The following is a 20,778-nucleotide window of genomic DNA, read 5'->3' as shown; positions in this document are numbered from 1 at the left end:
AATAAGGATTTAAATCCACAAATTCAATTAAACAATTACATTTCCGTTCCTGTCCATCATCAAATTAGAACTATTAGAATGAATCCTAAACCATTCAATTCTTTATCTAAAATCATATCAACTTTTAATAAGTATTAATTGCATTATATTATAAGTTTCTGTGCCAACCATGCACTGAAGGAACTACCAAAAGGGGAACGGACTAGTAATATTGGAGTGTATTTAATGGCAGTTAAGCAGGCCAAGATAGTTTCAGGGCCCAGTGCAAGTTTACAAGGGTCCACACAGTAGCTCCCAGCCTACTGGGGAACTCAGTTAATTGGTCCACATTAACTGTATCCAGTTTACTGGCTCAAACCTGAATGTAACCCGCGGGGGAATTTGTTAGGCACACAGAACTGGACACATTGAAGATCTGTTTTGCAGCATGGATAGAGAGAGACGTGTGCTCACTTGAAAGTAAACATAAACGGCCTTTATTCTTTAAAAACACAACCCTTGATTAGTGCTTTTGGCAAAAAAACAACATGTAAACCCTCCCCAAAAGGAGCCTATTGATCATTGCTGCATAACGGAAACCATTAGACCTGGTATAGTGTCACTCAACTGGTGCTGTAAGAGAAAGAGAAATACTGCTGGAACAAGTTCACACTTAAAAGGCCCCTCTATCACTTCCCCAGGAGAGAAGTAGGTGTAGTCTGTGCTCCCAAGGGCCATTCTTGCCCACACCCATGAGAACACTTATTGCTATCACATAAGAGAAACAGCAGCAAACCATGATCTCCCTACAGTGGCCCTGCAAGCCTTGCTGAGGAGAGATGACGAAATAACTGCCCCTCCTCCCCCAAATGATGGCAAAAAAGAAACAACTGCACCCCATGTTCCTGCAAAAGCTGCCTTGCATTACTGACACACACAAGAAACACGCATATAACTATCCCTACACCAACTTTCGGCTGTCACAAGGGCAAACATAAGGAGGAAAACATGGATGGTTATGGCACTCAAAAGTCCTCGCTTTGCAACAACGATTACGTACCAGATGGTAAAGACCACACCTTGTATTTTACTATGGAAAGTCAACATTTCTTTAAAATAAGTTTGGTCCATTCAGTGGACCCTGGAGCCTGAGCAAACTGACAGGCAAGGACTGCCACAGTTCAAAGTCCAGGAGAGCGACTGTGCGCAGGTACAAGAAGTTCTTCACAACGTTCTGTAAGGAAAAGAAAGGGAAGGGAAGGAAGGAGTATCGCTTCCCATTCCTAGAATGCAACTCCTCATAAGGCCCCTGGAACAGCATTCTGCACCTCCCGAAAATCACCTAATACACGATGGTAAAACATTAAAATGCTCAACAGAAAAACTACTCTGCAATTATTTCACATAGTCACCCCACAAATGCCCTACACATTCATATAAACAATGTTTAGAAGGGCACTCCTGCAAACCTTCTTCCTGAATTTGATTTACTTCATCCAGTCCTAAAATATGACAACATGCCCATATTGCAGGGCATAACTTCCCCAAATCTGTCCTGTTTGTGAAATTGATGCATCTTTATCAAGTACCTAGACAATGGCACAATTCCTTAAAAGCATCCCCCAGCCCGTGCAGGGGGCTGTCACTACTCTTCACAAGAATTAATTTCCAAACAAGTTACAGAAATCTTCGAACAAGAGAAGGCGAGTGAGGGGCAGGGGAATCCTCGTTGCATGTGCCCACAAAGGGAATGGGGCGTGTCTCTGTGTCCATAGTCATTTTTTGTTTTTTTCCACTTGAACGCTTGCCAGAGCTAGCACTTTGTCTCCAGAACCTGTGAAGGGGAAAGAGAGAGTGTGAGTTAGATTGAACATGTCTAGCAGAGTTAGGCAGAACGTGTATGTTTCTGTGACACAAACCATGTGTGCGTGCTTGTAATGTGTAAAAAAGTAATGGGCAAATGCCATGTATGTAAGAGTGCTCGTGTGTGCTCGAGCTCTATTGAACAAGTGTAGATGTGTGCAGGGGTGCCGAGTACGGGGGGCTCCAGGGCCCGAGCGCCCCCTAGCAAAATCAAGTCGGGGCTGAGCAGCATCAATGGCCCTTTCCATCGATACTGCATCACTTCTCTCCGGCCGGGTATAATCGCGGAAATGTGCGATTAAGCCCTCCACTCTAGGACTCATTGGTGTGTGGTCCTGGAGGGGAGGGCTTAGGCGTAGCAGTATTCAAACTGTGGGGCGTGCCCCTCTGGTGGGCGGCAGCCTCATGCCCAGCGAGGCGCGCATCCACAGTTTAAAAAAAAAAAAACAAAAAAAAAAGAGGATAAATTAACAAAGGATAGGGCTGTTGCTTTATCAACAAGCAGCAGCCCCATCCACGGCCCCTGGTGCCGACAGGGGCCGGGCCTTTGTGAGGCCTCAGGCTCCATTAGGAGCCTATTTATGAAGACAAAAGAAAAAGCGCACACCTTCTTTTGCCGTGATGATGGTCATTGTGGCAAAAGAATGTGTGTGTTTTTTTTTGTCTTCATGAATAGGCTCCTAATGGAGTCTGAGGCCCCACAAAGGCCCGGTCTCTGTCACACTATGGGTGGTGGCAGCAGGGTCGGATTGGCCCCTGGCGGGGCCGAAATCGTCCCTGGTGAGTAAGGGACGGTTTGAGGCCATGCTTGGGGCGGTTTGAAAATTAATTTTTTGGGGAAAAATTCATTTTTTTCACATTTATTTTTTCATTTTTTATTCTTCAAAAACCTTTCATCCTTCTTGGGTCGATATGAGTACCAACACAGGTTGGGTGATATTGTATGCATATTTGTACTATAAAAAAGAGCTTAAGGGTAAGTGCTATATAATACCATATTATCATGTGGCCTTGGACGTCTGCTTGGAGTCAGTAATTTGACAATATGGATCTATACACAAAGATATTAATGATACGTAGGGTGATCCATTCTTGTATGAAATGTACATCACCTTAGTGAAATCATAACCATGTGTAGTTTACTTAGGAACAATGCTATTTGATGCCACTTCCTATTTTGTCAAGGGGTGAAAGGTTGTGTTTCATCGCTTCCCGGGATGTCACTTTGGTGTGGGGTCAAATTACATCACTTCCGGTGATATCATCAGAGGTCAAGGGTCGCGAGGGGTGGGCCACTTTTTTTTGGGTGACCGGGCCTATTTCTTGTCCCAGTCCGACCCTGGGTGGCAGCAGTGGTGTGGAACTGCCCAAGTGTCACAGAAGTGCTAGAACATATTGGGCACAGGCACCTACTGTTTTACAAATTAAGCACTTGGTATACACATGCAGTTGCAATTAAATGTTCATTAAAAAAAGTATGCCCTCAAGAGTATGCCATCACAGAGAAACGGGGACCCCAAAACCAGTTCAACTACCCACTGCCAGGTGTGCTACTGAACAGGTAGATGTAAGTCGAGAGCCAACCAACCTCTTTCTCCCATCTGTGCTACTGTACCATACAAATAAGGGGGAATCGCTCTCCTGCAGCCTCTCTTCCAGTCATCGAATCTTGATAATTTACTGGTGCAGTCACAAAAAAAAGATTTTTTGGGGGTTCATTTTGTTTACAAAAGTAGCGCATTGCTAAAACCCCCTGGCTGCCAGTTCAGTTCATTGTCCTTGGAGTGTCCCAGGCTCCCTACCCCCTGAGAGCCACCAACCTTGGGTGCTGTTTTATAACAAATGAAAGACGCAGACAGAACAAAACTGAACGTTTCTTGCACTAGTGCTATTAACGCGTGCAGCTCCAAAGTATAATATTAACAACCAGTGTTTGTGGGTAAAGTGCTGGCATAAAGTCTCTATTTCAGAGCCAGAGTCAAATGATAAGGTGCTTGTGGCAGTATGGAGTTCCAGGCCTCTGCTTGGACGCCGGGTTCTGCAACCTTTCGCTCTGCAGATGTGTTGGACTACAATGTTCATCAGCCCCAGCCAGCATAGTCAATGGTGATGGATCATAGGAGTCGTAGTCCAAAACATCTGGAGAGCCACATGTTTAAGACCCATGGCTTTAAGGAACAGGAAGTAAAATAATCCATGAAAGTAGCAGGAGTATGACGCTCCTGGATCTACATGGGTAGAATAAAAGTAGACTAGAAGAACAGCCTGGGGGCATCAAGTTTATGTAGGATGGAATGGTGGGGGTCCGAGTCACCTGAGGAGACAGGGGTATCTTACAGGTCTGAAACCTGGTAATCCACGTTACAGTAGAAGACAACATGGAGAGAGGTGATGTCTCTGTGTGGCCTGTAAATCTGCCGAGATACCACCAAACTGTACTACCATTACTGCAACGTGGTCTGGCGGTATTACTGCCGGATTACAAGTGGTGGTAGGCAGTGTTAGTCCCCATTAATTGGAGTCCATAGGAATCCATGATGGATTTCAGCGGTATTACTGCTGGTAGTAATTTTGCTGGTGGTAATATCACAAATTGTTCTATTTTGGGCAGTATGGTGGTAGAAATACCTCCAGCTTCTTGCTGGAGGGTTTTCCTCCACCTTTGCCCTCAAACTCATAGTTGGGCGGTGCGATAATGTGGCTCTATACGGTATTACCAGTGTTGCCAGTCAGAACTCATTTACCTCAGCAATGGATTCAGTTCTCTGTTTTTTGTCCTGATGCTTAAAATGTGCGATTTGCATTACAAGCTGTGTGCCGCAGACTGCTTCCACTCTCATCGGGGGAGAAGTTAGGACTGTGGGGACTGAGACGGCAGGACTTTTCAACCTTTTGACATGAGGGGCCTTCACTGAGTCTTGGGGGGCATCACCTCCCACGGGATATGGTACAGTATAATTACCTCATTGCTTTCTATCACTGGTTCCTCTACATCAGCCTCTTGCTGACATAGAAGGGTTTATAGCTGTTCAGTGGGCATTCAGTGGTTAAGATCTATGCTGGCCTGCCATCTTGTGATAAACGGCAGCTATTAACCATAAATTTGTCGCCATTGCAAGTCTCACTTCTCCCACAGCAACAGCAGAGCCCACTTGCCAGTTCCTGATAATCCCAAAATTCTCTGTAATTTTATGCAAAGCTGCATTTTATTTTTATAAGGTTATTTTACTCACTGAATGCTGATCAAGTGTTTTAAGTCTGGACTTAATTAACTGGGTGCTTGTAATTGCAGCACAAGCACTCTTTACAATCTAAACTAGAGGTGTGTCTACAATGTTGATTGTTCCAAAATACATCTCATAGTGTGCTGTACACAATGATGGTTGACATACTATGTGAATTGTGCATTTTATTAAAGGAAACTAAGACCATTAGAACTCACCACCCCAGAAACTCTCAATCCCATTTTAGGGGGACATGGGAACACAGAGGAAAGAATTAATAAAAAAGTATTTGCCTTCAAGAGGAAGCTAGACCTTTGCAAAAGAACAGTTGGAGCTGGGCAAGCCAACTAGCAACATTAAGGCCCAGCTTGGATGAATACTTCCCTGAAGTAAATGCTGGCATTAATGACTGGGTGATGCAGACTTTTCTGGCAGAGGAGGTGGTGCATCATCCATTTGATGCCCAGGAAGAGCTGATTGAGGATCAGTCGGACACTACTCTGCAATCTGAGTTTAGGAACATCGCAGTGGGTGAATTTTGACTGAAGGTAATCCTGGAATATCCTACATTAGCATGGTCTGCTATACAGTCGCTCTTACCCTTTGGGTCTTACTACTTGTGCGAAATAGGCTTTTAAGCATTGGCTTTTTTACCGACTCCTTAATTTTTTGAATAAGGGTGTTTCAAATGAATGTTGAAAACCCGGAAAGTGGGAGTTTTTAAAACATGGAGACAACCATGGCTACAAAATTTAGACGCAAGTGCTTCCATCAGTCCCAAACATCACCTGGGTGCAGGGTGAGCCCGGGTAACTGCTTTTTAACATTGTACACTACTTTACCAGAATTTCTGGTAAACTACAATGTTCAAAGCAGTTAACACTCTTCCCCCGCAAGTCTGAAACCACACTTGATTGCATTATACTTCAGCCAGGATTACAGTATACTTCAGCAGCACATCTGATGTGTCCACTGAAAGGTTTAAGATTAAGCTACATCCCTAACTCTATCTGGTTACCCAGAGGTAATATCTTAGCAAATTTCACTTGTGGCTGGCCAATCTACAGCGGCACTATTGTAAGTTTGAATTGTTGATGTTTTACTGAACTATGGCACCACACACGTCTTGCTTGGTAGTTTTTAATCGGGAAACGTCTTTACTTCTCGTTTCCCTTGAATTGGGAACTTTTTTTGGGTGGTGGTGGTGGTGGTACTCCACCTTGCAGCTGCACCTTCTGTTTAGCAAGCATTTCATTCTCCCATCCTAGTTGTGTTGCTGGACGATTATAGAGCGGTGGAGTAGGGGCAGTGATGTCTTACTGGAATGCAACTCGAAGGCTTAAATCTCGTTCTTTCTTGACTTTAGTATATGCAGTGCATGCTAGCCAATGTTTCCACTGTTCTGCGCTGTGTGCGCCAACACCTGCCCCCTGCGCGCGCCGTTGCACCAAGTTAGGGACTACATGCAAATTTGCAGTCATATAACTGCCAGTGATGTCACTTCCTGTATTTGGCCCCCCCCCCCGGGAAATTCATAAGTCGGCTCCCCTGGATGTGTGCACATGCAAGTGTATACAGTATGTTGGTTTGCATGTGAAGTACAGTATTTTTGAGACAGAATGAGCGTGTGCGAGAGCCTAACGCACGATTGCCTCTCTGTCTGCAGCTCGGCCCGATGTCCTTATAGGACAGTGCGCCTCTGGGAACGGCGGTAAGTTAGAGAGAGCTCCTGATTGTACACAGTCAACCTTAGCGGTTAAAGTCCTGCATCATAACCGTTTATGTACTCACCGAGATCTTTAGAGACTGACTCGAACTGACTGAGGGCTGCACCCGCATTGATAGAAAGGAAGGCTTCTTCCTCAGGACTCAACTAGAGGGAGATGGAAAGAGAGCGAGATATCAGGGGAGCAGTCTAATAAACTGTGTCTTGAAGAGCACAGTGGCTAAAACAAGTACAGGCTTTTACAACGTGTTCTACGTCAGCATTAAGGGGACATAAAGTTCCCCTGTGATGTAATAGCATGTTATATGTGGCTAGTTCTTTCAATTAGATTGTAATGAAGGCCTCTGGCTCAGGGATGGGCACACAGTTGAGGAGACGGGATTTAACAACTTTCTACAGTACCTTCTCACCCAGTTTACTGAGGGCTCCGAGGATTTCCACTTTTTGTTCTGTGTGCAAATCCTTGCCCAGCTTTCCCACCATCAGGTCTCGATCCATCTGCAAGAGGGAAGCAGCTAGAATCAACCTACAGCACCAGGCAGGTGAAAAGACCAGTAAACAAAACAGCTGGCGGGGGAACGGACCACATTTCACTCCAACTCCCAGTGCCACAATAACACTGGCCACTTCTACTGTGCAAACTACACAGACAATACCTTTCTCATCAATTAAAATAGATCTCTTCTTATTACCAAACATCAGCATATTGTGAAAAAGACACAAGGATGAGCCCTGCAAGGATTCGGGTCTGGGCTATTGAAAGTTGCCATTCCAGGTACGGGAAACTCAGTTAAATAACGAAAATTAGGCACTTTTGTGCTTTCAGTTTCTAGAATCGGAACACCTATTTTCTTGGAAAGATCATGCACACTTTGGAGAGCATCTTAAAGGATTTTCTTGGGGCATTTCTTTCAGTCACATTGTAATGTTGATGCAGAGCCTTGTCTCTTTGTTTCATGTTGCTTCATTCTTCTCTTAGTTACATAGTTACAGGATATATAGATCAGCAATCAACCCCACGGCACCAACGGACACTCCTAGAACACCCAATCAGGTCACTCTGTCAACATTCCACTTTGCATTATATATGCATATCACTGAATCACACCATCACCCATTCACAGGACGCCACATCTCCTTTTCTAAACACGCACAACCGCATGCTATGCTCCTTCATTCACAGTGCAGAGGAGGTATCACAAACAAGACAAGAAAGACCCCTCAAGGAGTTCAGAAGCATGCACACTCAATCACACTTACAACAGTGAAGCATGAAAGGGAGAAACTCCAAAGGGGGCAAACCTCTTAAGAAAATGAAAGAGTGGATCTGCACCCTAGCCCTCTACACCACACACGATAACCCCAAATCATTATGTGCTCACACCCAGGAGGGCATTATAAATATTCTACAAACGCACGATTGCGGACCACCTTTTTAGAGATTCTGTGAGTGGAATAAAAGAGACCTGCATGATTAAAACACACACCTGAAGTAGAGAAACCCATTACCAGACAAGAAAAAAAAAATCACAAACTGCTGCAGGCCCTTAAGGAATTTCCATCGCAGGGGGATTAGACCCGGGAACACAAAAGGATATGTCAGGAAGGAAGTAGGGCGGGTGTTTGGAGACAAACCAGGATGGCATTTTGGGCAAATTAAAGAGCAGATTACAGAGCGAAGGAAGCACAGTGGAGAACGGGGTTGGAAAGAGTAGAGCAGAGGAGGAGTGGAGGAATATCAGAGGATAGAAGGAAGCTGATAAGAGGAGTATAGAGCAGGACAGGAGAAACATCAAGAAGGTGGGGTGCGGGGGAGTGCAGGAAAGGAGAGATGGGACATCATTAGTGGGACTGAAGAGGTCCAGAGTGTCAAGGAGTGGAGAAGAAAAGTTAAGGAGGAGTTTGAAGGAAGTAGTGGGTGGAGGTGGAGGCCCAACGGAGGCAGTAGACTGAGGAGGTAATCAGAGACAGGATTAAGCCAGGAGCCGAGTGTGCATGAGAGAAAGACATGACCACTGTGTCAAGGAAGGGTCAGTCTCAGCGAGGCATGAGGAGGTGCAGTAGGAGACTAGGAGGATGCCGGATAAGAACTGAAGCACCCTAGGAATTAGCACATTGATGAGCATCAAGGTGGTACATTAGCTGCCCCTTTTTTCGGGACTCTGGCACACAGGAAAATCATTGAGCTTGTCTCTTATTTTGACCAACAGGTAGACGAGCAGTCCGCTCCTCTGAAGCGAAGTACACAAAGGAACTGTCAAGTCCCTGGGTAACAGGAGACGTAACAGGATACATTAGTAGTAGTGTTTAGGTTGTGGTTAGGAGCGTGTTCATAATATTTACTTGACAATCATGTTAGCCAGCTGCCGTTGTCCCAGTCCAAGATGGTGAACTTCCTGCTCAACAGTAATTGGCTAAAGATGCAGTTTGGAACCTCAGGAGAGGTTTAGAAACTTGATTGGCTTGGATTTGTTCTAAATGAATGTTAATTTAATTAATCTCATAACTTCGTTTTGCAATTATCTGTGACCCTGATTCAAAATTGGTGTGACCATAGTAATACACTCCAATATGGTGCAATAAAAGGGGATCTTTATGGTAGGACTCTCTCATGGTTCTTGTGTTTGAGATACTGTATGAGAGTGTTGAGCGTGTGTAAAGGTTACAGGTTTGACAATACAGCGTGTGCATGAAGGCTGCGGCTCCTGGAATTGGAAATGAAAATAGGATAAGTTCATTCAAATCCACAAACGTCCGTGAAAGTCAGGAGAGCAGGGAACCAAGACCTTCCTCTAGAATGAACAAAACACACTGCTGGCACACCGCTTCGCTTCAAACGAGCCACATGCGCACTACCCGTCGTCTTGACGGATGCTCTACTCTGCATCAGATTACTTACTTAACTGACTTTCTTTCTGCCCCTGAATCTGTGTGTAAATGCTTCGCCTCACAAGAGCCGCAGCACATCATTCGACCGTCTCACCTGTCATTTACAATGCGTGGCACAGCTGAGTCAAACATTCTACGCAGCGCTCTCCTTGCTCACACAGGGTGCAATCTCACGCCGCTAGGTCCTCTCCTCTAATGCGGCTCGATACGCGACGCAAGAAAGAAAAATGTAAAGTACATTGCAATGCTTTTTAAAATGCTTGCGCTTGCCGGAGCACAGTTAAATCTACACTTCTAAGGTTGGCGCACGCTTTGGAAATCCAATACTGCATTGGTTGCGTTAAGTTATTTACAATCCAATGAATGAACTTCAGTTACACAACAACATGTAGATACTCTCTTTCGAGGTCTTCTACAATTCTTCATACAAATACTGTACATGCAATTTATTGTAGTCAAACGGTTTTAAACTTGTTCATGTTACAAACACTTATCTGAATTAATCTTCTGGCACTTCCTGGTGTATTTCTTCCTGATCTGTGGTTTCTTTACTCAGATTTCTATAGTCTTCTCAGAAGCTTGTGTGTGCTGTGACCACTCCTAACCTGGACTTGAATGAAGTTTCTAAATTCTGACCTCACTGTCAAAACAGAACCTGATTAGACACATTCTATAGCCAACTAAACTACCATTAGATGATTGTTAGTGCCAATTTGACACATTCTTTAGACAACTTAAATACCCTTCAAAGCTTGTTAGTGCTGACACGTGTTTCGACCCCTAAGGTCGTCATCTGGGCAAAACTAATACACATTTGCTAATCTGATACATGTATTTTAAAACTTAGTGTTCCAGTCAAACCTGCTCCCAGAGGAAGTGATAGTAACGCCTTTCAAATCGTGGTCTATGAACAGAAAGCTTTGCCAAAAGATTCATTAAACTAGAACGCTTGTGTAAACGAGAAATAAATAAATATTGGGAACAAGTGTCTCTACAAAATTACTTACAACACAATATGATACTGAGAGAGTTACGAATTTTGATATTCCCAGATTTTAATAATGCATAAGATCAAGACCTAGCAGCAGAATGGGAAGTAAATCTAACTAATAGCTCCGAACTGATGATTAAGCTGCTCATTGTTCATGCAGAACGAGAACATACAAGAACGGTACAAGAAATTGAAAGTGTCAAGACGGAAATAGCTACCACGAAGAATCTGGAGACTACGAAGAAAAGAAATGAGAAAATGCATGCCTTACTCAAAGAATACCAGGATGATTTGAAGATGAGAACATTTCGTAAATACTATAGAGATGAAAGGGACTATAATAGTGATCAAGTCTATACCTTTCAGTCAAAATATGACGGGGACACACAGCTCATCAAAACACCTACTGGAACGCCAATCACATCCGATGCAGATTCCGAAACGGAACAAGGGACCACTACAGAAGAGGGTGCAGAGTTATCCACCGGGACCGGCAGATCTAAACATAACAGACAAGGTTATCTTGCAGAAATAAAATGATACAAGAAGGGAAATCTGTCAAACTTTCAACAACCCTTGAAACAATTACATTTTCGTGTCCCTTTAGGACAAACTACAACAACCACCCCCACATCGTCAGAGGAAAAAGAGGAGGAGGAGCAAAGTGGGGGAAAAAAACCCAATACCAGCACCAGACTGACCAGGTCGAGCTCCAAAAAACAAGCTCTCAAATCAATCTTTCAACTTAGCTATCAATCTTTCTGATAGAGTACTATCAACCAGTGAAAAGTCTTTATTGAATTTGGGACTCTCGTTCGCCCCTGCCATGCCTTCTGACATGATTGACGTACAGATTGAGTTATATAAATTCGTTGAAAATTTTAATTGAAAACATTCTTTCACAATAAACCAATCATGTACGAATCGAAACCAAGGCAAACAGCTCCCATATTCACTATCCAGGATATTGAAAATATACAAGTGCTCTCCTCTCTAGCTAATGAGGAACCTCAGTCTTTGCTAGAAATCCAAACCTAATTAGGTATTCATCTACGCAATATTGATATTCAAGAACACAGAACACGGTCAAAATGTATGCCACCTTCTTGTACAGAGAATATGATACACACATTCTACCAAGCTGTATCAAATGATATCCACATGTATATGGATCACAAGACTAGAGGTTTCCCTAGTAAGAAACCTAATCTGAATAAGAAAGACAGGCTCTGCAAGAATTGGCCAAGGATACAAATATCACCATTAAGGAAGCAGACAAAGGCGGCAACATTGTCATTCTTAACAAATCAGATTATATTGCCATGGCCACTGAACATTTAGCAACCCCTGGATGGGCTACCGAAGGCCTTGCAGAATATATAGATACAGCTATTAAAGATCATGGGCCTAATATTCCAGCTTATCTCAAAGACTCAACACAAACACTTAACCTTCAAATTACCTGGCAACCACATTTCCATCTAGCAACTCTAGATGTAAAATCTCTGTACACCTCTACCCAACATCAACTGGCGATGGATACTATTGAATTCACGTTCAGAACCGGCTCAGCATCATATATCACACATGTTCAGATGATCAAAAACTTTCTAGAATTCACACTTAGTCATAATCAGTTTATCTTCAACGGACAGTACTATGCACAAACAAGTGGAATTGCGATGTGAGCGAAATATGCTCTGTGGCTTGCCAATCTTTTTATGGCATTCTTTGAACATACTTACATATACCAGGCGCATGAATTTACTGGGCAAATACATATGTGGAAACGGTATATTGATGATGTCCTACTTATTTGGGCAGGTTCAATAGACAGATTCAGGGACTTTGTACAATATCTTAATTCAAACAGTTTTGGCATCAAATTCACTGGGCATATCCATGACTCACGCATTGTCTTTCTTGATTTAAACATTTTCATTGATCAGAATCGAATTGAGACTAGTAGACATATGAAAGATACGGCTGTATATGTAATATTACATGCTTCCAGCTCTCACAAGAAAAGCATTATTCACAACATTCCCAAGGGGGAATATTTAAGAGCAAGACGCAATTGTAGCACCAGCGAAATGTTTGAGTCAGAAAGTAAGGGTATCAGGTAATAATATCCCCAACAAAAATATTGCCGTAAATATGGCCGTTTGGTTCGCCATAGGCGATATTTTTATTGGGGATATTATGTGGGAGCGGGGGTTGCTGGTGTGTCCCCCGCACATTAAAACATTATGAAGGGGTTGCGGGGGTATCCCCCTCAGGGTCCATTGTGAATTTCGCCCCAAAAATATGGCGATATTTTTGTATGGCGATATTTTTGCATGGCAATATATTTTTGCGGCGAAATTATCACATTGAACCAATGTAAGCACATTGGGAACAGGTTCAAGGAAAGAAGGTATACAGCGCAACTTATAAATCAAGCTAAACAATCAGGAAGGTAAAACAAAAAATACCTTTCCGGAATTTATCAGTTTCATCATTAAATACTGTAGTGATAGTAATGTAATTTATAACATGTTGAAAAAACACTGGCATATTCTACAATTGGACAAAGATATCATGCCATACATTAATGACAGACCAAATATTGTTTTCACAAGATCCTCTACTCTTAAAACCAAACTAAGCCTGTTTTTCAAGTAGCTCTATCACAGGCGTTCACAAATGTGGATTTGTAATTTCTGCAAACATGCTTTACCAATAGCGAAGACCTTTGTATGTCATGGGGGGCTTCAAGTTGACATTGCAGACTTTATCAACTGCAAGACCAGATATGTAGTCTATGGAATTGTATGTGTGTGTAACAAAGTGTACATAGGCAGTACAATTAGAGAATTAAGGATTAGAATTCGGGAACATCTAGCGAGTTTGAAGAATCAAGATCCAAAGTTACCACTTGCTGCGTACTGGCAGAGTCAACATCAACAGGACGATATGAAAGACATTCGTTTTGTGGGCCTGAAGTGGGTTGGACCCCATGCCAGAGCGGGGGACAGGGAACGGCAATTACGACAGCTGGAAGCAAGTACCATTTGTCAACAACGGTGCTTGAAACCTGGGTTAAACCAAGAACATGAACTGAATGTCTTTCTCTGAACTTCAAAGGGAGATTACTTTGAATAAGTTGGAAATATAGGCACACTACTATTGTCTGAAACTTTGCCTCATCAAAACATCTGTGTATCTCCCTGCCAAAAGAGTATTTATTTAGTATACGGAAATATGTGTACTTGGAGCCCACAAGCAGACTCCCACTAGGTTGCAACAAGCCCTGGATACAGTAGGTTTTGCAATACTGAAATACAGAGATGTGGTTACATATGAGCAGATGGATACCTAATTTGAGTCGCTTAATTGGCTACTGACATTTGGATCATATGACTTTTTGTTGTAGTAAGGACCTATGGTAAGCTGAGCACCAATGCAGGGATTTTACCGTGAAGGTCTCCAGTTTTGGAACTGGAATTTGGGTAAATGCGTTTCGTGTGTCTATGGATTTAAAATTAGAGGAACTGCACATAGAAAAAAGAAAAAAAGCACTAATGCGAACAGATTTCATCCTGAAGGTTTCCAGTTTTGGAACTGGAATTCGGGTAAATTCCATTTCGTGCGACTATGTATTGAAAATGAGGCGCAATGCGCATGCAAAAAAGTTTCTCTAAATACATGCATGACTTAGGTTAGAATAGAAATGCAGCACAGGCTATCTGTGAGGGTATTTTCCCTCATAAGGAGATGGATGGATGTACAAGTGAAGTTTAAATGTTGAGTGCCCTTTGTGCTCAAGAGTTGATTGATGGTTGTCATTACTTGTTTAATGCAGCACTAGCTTTTCTGAAGACGTAAAGGTTTTTGAAGCGTGGATGGTTGGACTTATTCAAAATGCTTTTAGGGAAGCAAACGCTCATGTGTTGTGGCATTGTTAAATGCATGCCTGTGCAGGTACCTTTGTTTTTGACTAGCAACTGAGGAACATGTTGTTTGTTTCATTTCTAGTATAGATCAGATCACATAAATCTCCAGGCTGACAAGGAAGTGGGATTCTCAAATAATATGGACTATGTGTGCATTTAAAAAGCACATTTAGGTAAGGAAAGATGCCTCAGCTTACTTGCATATTTATTTGATTATTTTTGTTTTAACATGTACTGGTGAACAGAAATAGAATAGATGACCGGTAGTGGGATTTATTTAATTTTGTAGTGCTCCATGCTGCAACTTGTCAGTGTGCGACCATAACAGGCACATGATATTTGTGCTTTCTTTGGGTGAAAGAACATTAAACAAGGACATGGCCTAGATTGATTAAATGTCCATCTCTGAAAATAGGTACGGTATGAATAACTGTTTAAGCATGGTGACAGCTTTAGAGTATGACAGAGTACAGAGAATAGATACTAGTGTTTTGTGTGGAGCATTTCTCTGTTGCATGAGAAATATTTCTCTAAATCAGTATACGTTTCATTATTTATTCGATAAGGACTCTGCTTGGGGGTGCTTACAAGTAGGCACAATAATATTCATCTCTTAGGGACAATTTGGCATTCTGGATTAGCACCATTTACAAATGTAAACGTCCGTGTGAACCCTTGTTTTGTTGCAAAAAACATACGTTACGTGTATTTATTTGTTTAGTTAATCTTTTTAAATACAAATGACAATGTGCAATTTATAGTTGCAATAAGAATATACTATGTGGCTTTTTGACTGACATTTTGTTTCTCTTGTTTTTTCCTTTTTCCTCTTCTCCTCTGCCTTTTCTACCCTTATTTGTTGTTTTCTCAAAGGTTTGACTGGAATACTAAGTTTTCAAATAAATGTATCAGGTTAGCAAATGTGTGTATTAGTTTTGCCCTGATGACGACCTTAGGGGTCGAAACACATGTCGGCACTAACAAGCTTTGAAGGGTACTTAAGTTGTCTAAAGAATGTGTCAAATTGGCACCAACAATCATCCTATGGTAGTTTAGTTGGCTATAGAATGCGTCTAATCAGATTTTGTTTTTGACAGTGATGGTTAAAATTTAGAAATTTGATTGGCTTGGATTTGTTCTAAATGAATGTTAATTTAATTAATCTCATAACTTTGTTTTGCAATTATCTGTGATCCCGATTCAAAATTGGTGTGACCATAATAATACATTCCAATATGGTCCAATAAAAGGGGACCTTTATGGAGGGATGTGTTTGAGATACTGTATGAGAGTGTTGAGCGCATGTAAAGGTTACAGGTTTGATAATACAGCATTTTTCTAGGTGTGGTTAGGGTAACACACCCTTGCTACCTGTATCGCAGCTTGACACTACATCATATATACATTTTTTGTATCAGAATATTATATTGAGAAGGGTCGTTAGCGCATCACGGAACGAGATACCCCACATTCTATATACACACACTGCGCATGCATGTATCGCTGCGCGGTGTGCCAGCAGAGTCTTTTGTTCATTCTAGAGGAAGGTCTTGGTTCCCTGCTCTCCTGACTTTCACAGACGTTTGAGGATTTGAATCAATTTAGTCCTATTTTCATTTCAAATTCCAGGAGCCGCAGCCTTCATACACACCGTGCATGCGTGGTGTGCCAGCAGTGTGTTTTTGTCATGATCACTGTTCGCAAGGAGCCAGGACCAGCCCAACGTCCTTGGGAGCAGGCCCACAACCCTAATCCTAGGCACCAGCCGGTCGCTACTGGGACCTTTTGGACCCTGTCCTGGCGCCAGTGGCACCAGGCTCATCAAAACCATCGGTCCCGGCACTGGAAGCGCCGGGCTCATAATTGGTGTGAAAGTGCTTGGGTGGACTTACCTGCAGCAGACCATGCTGCTTACTTACCAGCCACTTAGAAGCCCTCTGTGAACAGGAACTACTTTCTTAACTGGGTGGGGCAGCTCCACTCCCTGGATACAGCATTGGAACTCTTCTGGAAACTGGAACTCTTTTCTTACCTAGGCGGGGCCGTGGAAGAAGACGCCTCATCACTCCAAGGCTATTTAAACCACACCCGATAGATGAAACGTGCTTCGCGTTATTCTGCATCTGCAGCAGAACGCTCACCGAGTCTGTTCCAGCCTTTCCTCTTTCGATCCTGAACCTGCAAGAATTATACTTACCATTCCTGTATCCAGTCAACATCAGCACCTGCAAAAGACAAGAAACAACAGGTTAGCAAGACAAACTCCACACGCAGTGCTTTCTCACCTGATCCATCAGCAGCGGCCGTGTCTTCACGCTGCACCTTCGCCTGCAAAGACAAAAGCATTGTTATACTTACCGGCACGCCGTGAATTCCGGATTTCTTCATTCTGCATCGCTGCCTGAGAAGACAAAGTATAGTTAAAACTTACTAGCATTCCGCTGACTCCGGCGCTGCAAACCAACATCTGAAAGACAAAAGAAAAAGACATTAAGTAGGTATTTACTCACGCTCATCACGCTCGTCGCAATAAAACGCCTGCGAATACTCCGGCGTCTCTTTAACACGAACTAAGCTGCAAGGAAAGAGACAGTTAGAGCGCTTGCCATACTTACGAATTTCCAGGCGCTTCACTCCATCTTCCATCCCAAGAGTCCTGCAATACATAAGGGAAAAGCATTATACAGAGTCTTCAATATTAACGTGCCACGCATTTAAAGACTATAAAAGACAAAAGGTGTCCAGAAACTCACCGCTCGTGCAGATAACGACAGTAACCATCCTCTGAATTCAAGAGGCCAATGTTTCACCAGTGAAGGAACTGGCAACGGCACCCTGCACCAGACGCAGATGGAGAGCCCAGCATTCACCTATCTAAGCTCAGCACGTTGACCTGGGGGGGGCTCTACAGAAAAGCTGGGAAGAGAGAGAGAGAGAGAGAGAGAGGGACATTCAACAACCCAGGCCATTAACCCCCATATTCTTTCACCTGCAGAAACCTAACTCTTCGAGTTCGACACACAGTGCGAAGAGGTTCGACCCCAGAAGCCAATCGAGTCCTGCACATCACTTTTCGAGTCACAGACACCTTCCTGCCAAGACCCGCGCCTCCGTGGGAATCAGGTGAGCGTTACAGAACGCAAAGCCCACCACAATACTCCTACCCAGGCGCAATGGAAACCTCAGACACTGATTAACTAGCCCAGTTGCTCGGAGAATTAAGAGCAGAAGTACATGCAGCTCGTCAGGAAACGAACTCTCTAAGAAGAGAACTGATAATTTCCAAAGAGCGAACTGAGGACCTCGCTAGGCAGTTGCTACAAACGCAGGCAGCACAGACACCTTTGCCCGTTCCAGGAGGAAGTTATCCTTCTGCATCATCTTTAAATCCAGTGCAAATCAATCTGCCCGGTAATGTGCCCTTGGCTCCGCCCGAACGCTTTTCTGGTGATCCAAAGAAATTTGCGGTGTTCATCAACCAGTGCCGCTTACACTTCTTATGTAGACCAGCTGCTTTCCCAACAGACCAGACCAAGGTGGCTTTCGTGCTTTCTTATCTCAGTGGCAGCGCCGCAGATTGGTCGATCTCTTTAGTCACCCAGGATGATCCGGTTTTACATGATTTCCAGGCCTTCCAGTCCAGCATGGAGAAACTGTTCGCAAGACATGCACAAGGGCAGGCCTTGGACAATGAACTTCTTTCATTACGACAGGGTAATCAAGACCTCTTGACTTATATAGCCTCATTCAACAGACTTATAGTGGAAACTCAATGGCCCGAGGATAAGAGAATAACGCTTTTCTACAGAGGCCTGCGTGGAGAGCTCAAGGATGTGTTAGCTCAAGTTGTGAATCCTCCACAAGAATGCTCAGACTATATTGACTTAGTTGTCCAATTGGACCACAGACTACAGAACAGGAAGGCAGATCGTTCCAAATTTGATACCCGAGTGTTTTCTAAACCACAAACCTCTACTAGGGGAGCTGACACGGTGGAACCCATGCAAATAGGGGGCATGAAAGGACCTTTAACCCAGAAAGAGCGGGAAAGAAGAAGGCAGCTGCAATTATGCCTCTATTGCGGAGACTCAGGACACTTTCTTCGGGACTGTCCAGTGAAACCAGCTAAGAAGGCTGTAGGAGCCGCGGATACCTGTACCACAAATTCTGAGCAGGGAAACGACCTAGCCCGACAAGAGTAGAGGTCCTCTTGCCGAGCATTAAGATCTGTCCCGTGACCTCGCATTTCGTGGTACCCATGGTCCTCATTAGTCCTGAACTTCCGGATCGTTTGCATGCAATTGAAGCTTACATCGACAGTGGAGCAATCGGTAATTATGTGGACCTTGAAATGGTATCAAGGATGAATCTACCCCTTGTCCCTAAGGCTGTAAAAGACGTCATTACTACTGTGGATGGCACGGAGATAGCCTCCGGACCATTAACGCATGCCACCCAAGAAGTGACGCTAGTGAGTCAAGATGGACACCGGGAGAGAATCGTGTTTGATGTGATCAAGGCTCCTCAGTTCCAGATCATTCTGGGAATCCCTTGGTTAGAGAAGCACAATCCTCAGATCGATTGGCGAGCAAAGACGGTTCAGTTTCCAGAATGTTTTACCACTTGTTATCCTAGGCCTGATGTCTCACTGGCGGCAATCTCTTCGGAGGAGGTTCCCAAATTACCTCCCGAATACCAGGAATTCCAAGACGTCTTCCGGAAGGATCAAGCTAACACCCTGCCTCCTCATAGGTCTTACGACTGTCAAATAGATTTGATACCCGAAACAACTCCTCCTTGCAGCAGGATTTATGCCCTCACCGAGCCAGAGAATCTTCACCTCAGACAATATTCGGACCAATACCTAGCTAACGGGTTTATTCGTCCTTCAAAATCTCCAGCTTCATCGGCTTTTGTTCTTCGTTCCGAAAAAGGAAGGAGACCTTAGGACTTGCATAGATTATCGCGCCCTGAATCAAATCACCGTTAAAAACAGATACCCGTTACCTTTGATCCCTGAACTCCTGGACCAAGTCAAAGACGCGTGTATATATACAAAATTGGATCTCAGAGGAGCCTACCACTTGGTACGGATAAAAGAGGGCGATGAATGGAAAACGGCCTTCCGCACCAAGTACGGGCTATTCGAATATCAAGTGATGCCCTTTGGACTTTGTAACGCTCCTGCCGCTTTCCAATATTTTATGAACGATGTCCTTAGAGAACTCATAGACGTGTGCGTTGTTGTCTACATTGATGACATCCTTGTCTATTCATCATCCGAAGAGGAACACCAGAGACACGTTAAAAAGGTTCTCGAGAGATTGCGTCAACATAATCTTTTTGCTAAGCTTGAAAAATGCGTTTTCAACGTAACTGAAGTCGAGTTCCTGGGATTCATATTGTCACCTAACGGAGTCCATATGGATTCAAAGAAAGTCGATGTAATCATCAAGTGGCCATCACCAACCTCTGTAAAAGGAGTTCAAAGCATGTTAGGCTTCGCTAACTTTTACCGCAGATTTATTCCTGAATTTTCTCGGATAGTCCAGCCCATCACCGCTCTGTTAAAAAAGAACAAACGTTTTGAGTGGTCATCTGAAGCAGAACAAGCTTTTCAGGACTTAAAAGCTAAATTCATTTCTGCACCTGTTCTAAAACATCCTCGCCCAGGACTCCCCTACATCATGGAAACGGATGCTTCTAGTCTTGCTATGGGGGCAGTTTTATCACAAAGAGATCCGGTCACACACCAGTTACACCCTGTAGCCTTTTGGTCCCGCAAGTTTTCGGCTCCCGAGATCAACTATTCAATTACAGACAAGGAACTTTTAGCTATCAGATCGGCCTTTAAAGCATGGCGGCATTATCTTTTAGGAGCCAGACACACAGTCACCGTAATGACTGATCACCGCAATTTACAATATCTAAAGACGGCCAAAGCTCAGTCTTCCAAACAGCTTCGCTGGGCTCTGTTTCTGGCTGAATTTGACTTTATAATTACTTATCGACCAGGCAGTAAGAACAGAAAAGCAGATGCCCTCTCCCGGATGGGAGTAGATGAACATTTGACCAATCCAGAACCAATACCCATAATCCCAGAAGAAAGGATTTTGGGTTTGGTCAGCACTCAATCTTTTGAAGACATCAAGACCACGGTTAAATCACTCC

The 20,778-nt window shown here is 43.5% G+C and overlaps 1 protein-coding gene across 3 annotated transcripts in view; it reads right to left on the bottom strand.

Annotated features, from left to right (window-relative positions):
* Positions 1-460: 460 nt before the first annotated feature.
* Positions 461-20,778, bottom strand: part of LZIC (leucine zipper and CTNNBIP1 domain containing) — a 106,496-nt gene continuing 86,178 nt past the window's right edge. For all 3 annotated transcript variants that reach the window (XM_069610004.1, XM_069610006.1, XM_069610005.1), the window contains 3 exons: positions 7,195-7,290; positions 6,858-6,939; positions 461-1,813 (listed from right to left, as the gene is read on the bottom strand). In XM_069610004.1, coding sequence (XP_069466105.1) covers positions 1,755-1,813; positions 6,858-6,939; positions 7,195-7,290 — 237 coding nt within the window. In that variant the 3' untranslated portion in view covers positions 461-1,754. The remainder of the gene's footprint in view (positions 1,814-6,857; positions 6,940-7,194; positions 7,291-20,778) is intronic.

The sequence above is a fragment of the Ambystoma mexicanum genome, chromosome 8 (genome assembly GCF_040938575.1).
Source record: "Ambystoma mexicanum isolate Mex_15411 chromosome 8, UKY_AmexF1_1, whole genome shotgun sequence".
NCBI classification, from domain to species: Eukaryota; Metazoa; Chordata; class Amphibia; order Caudata; family Ambystomatidae; genus Ambystoma; species Ambystoma mexicanum.
This window is presented reverse-complemented; position numbering and strand designations above follow the sequence as displayed.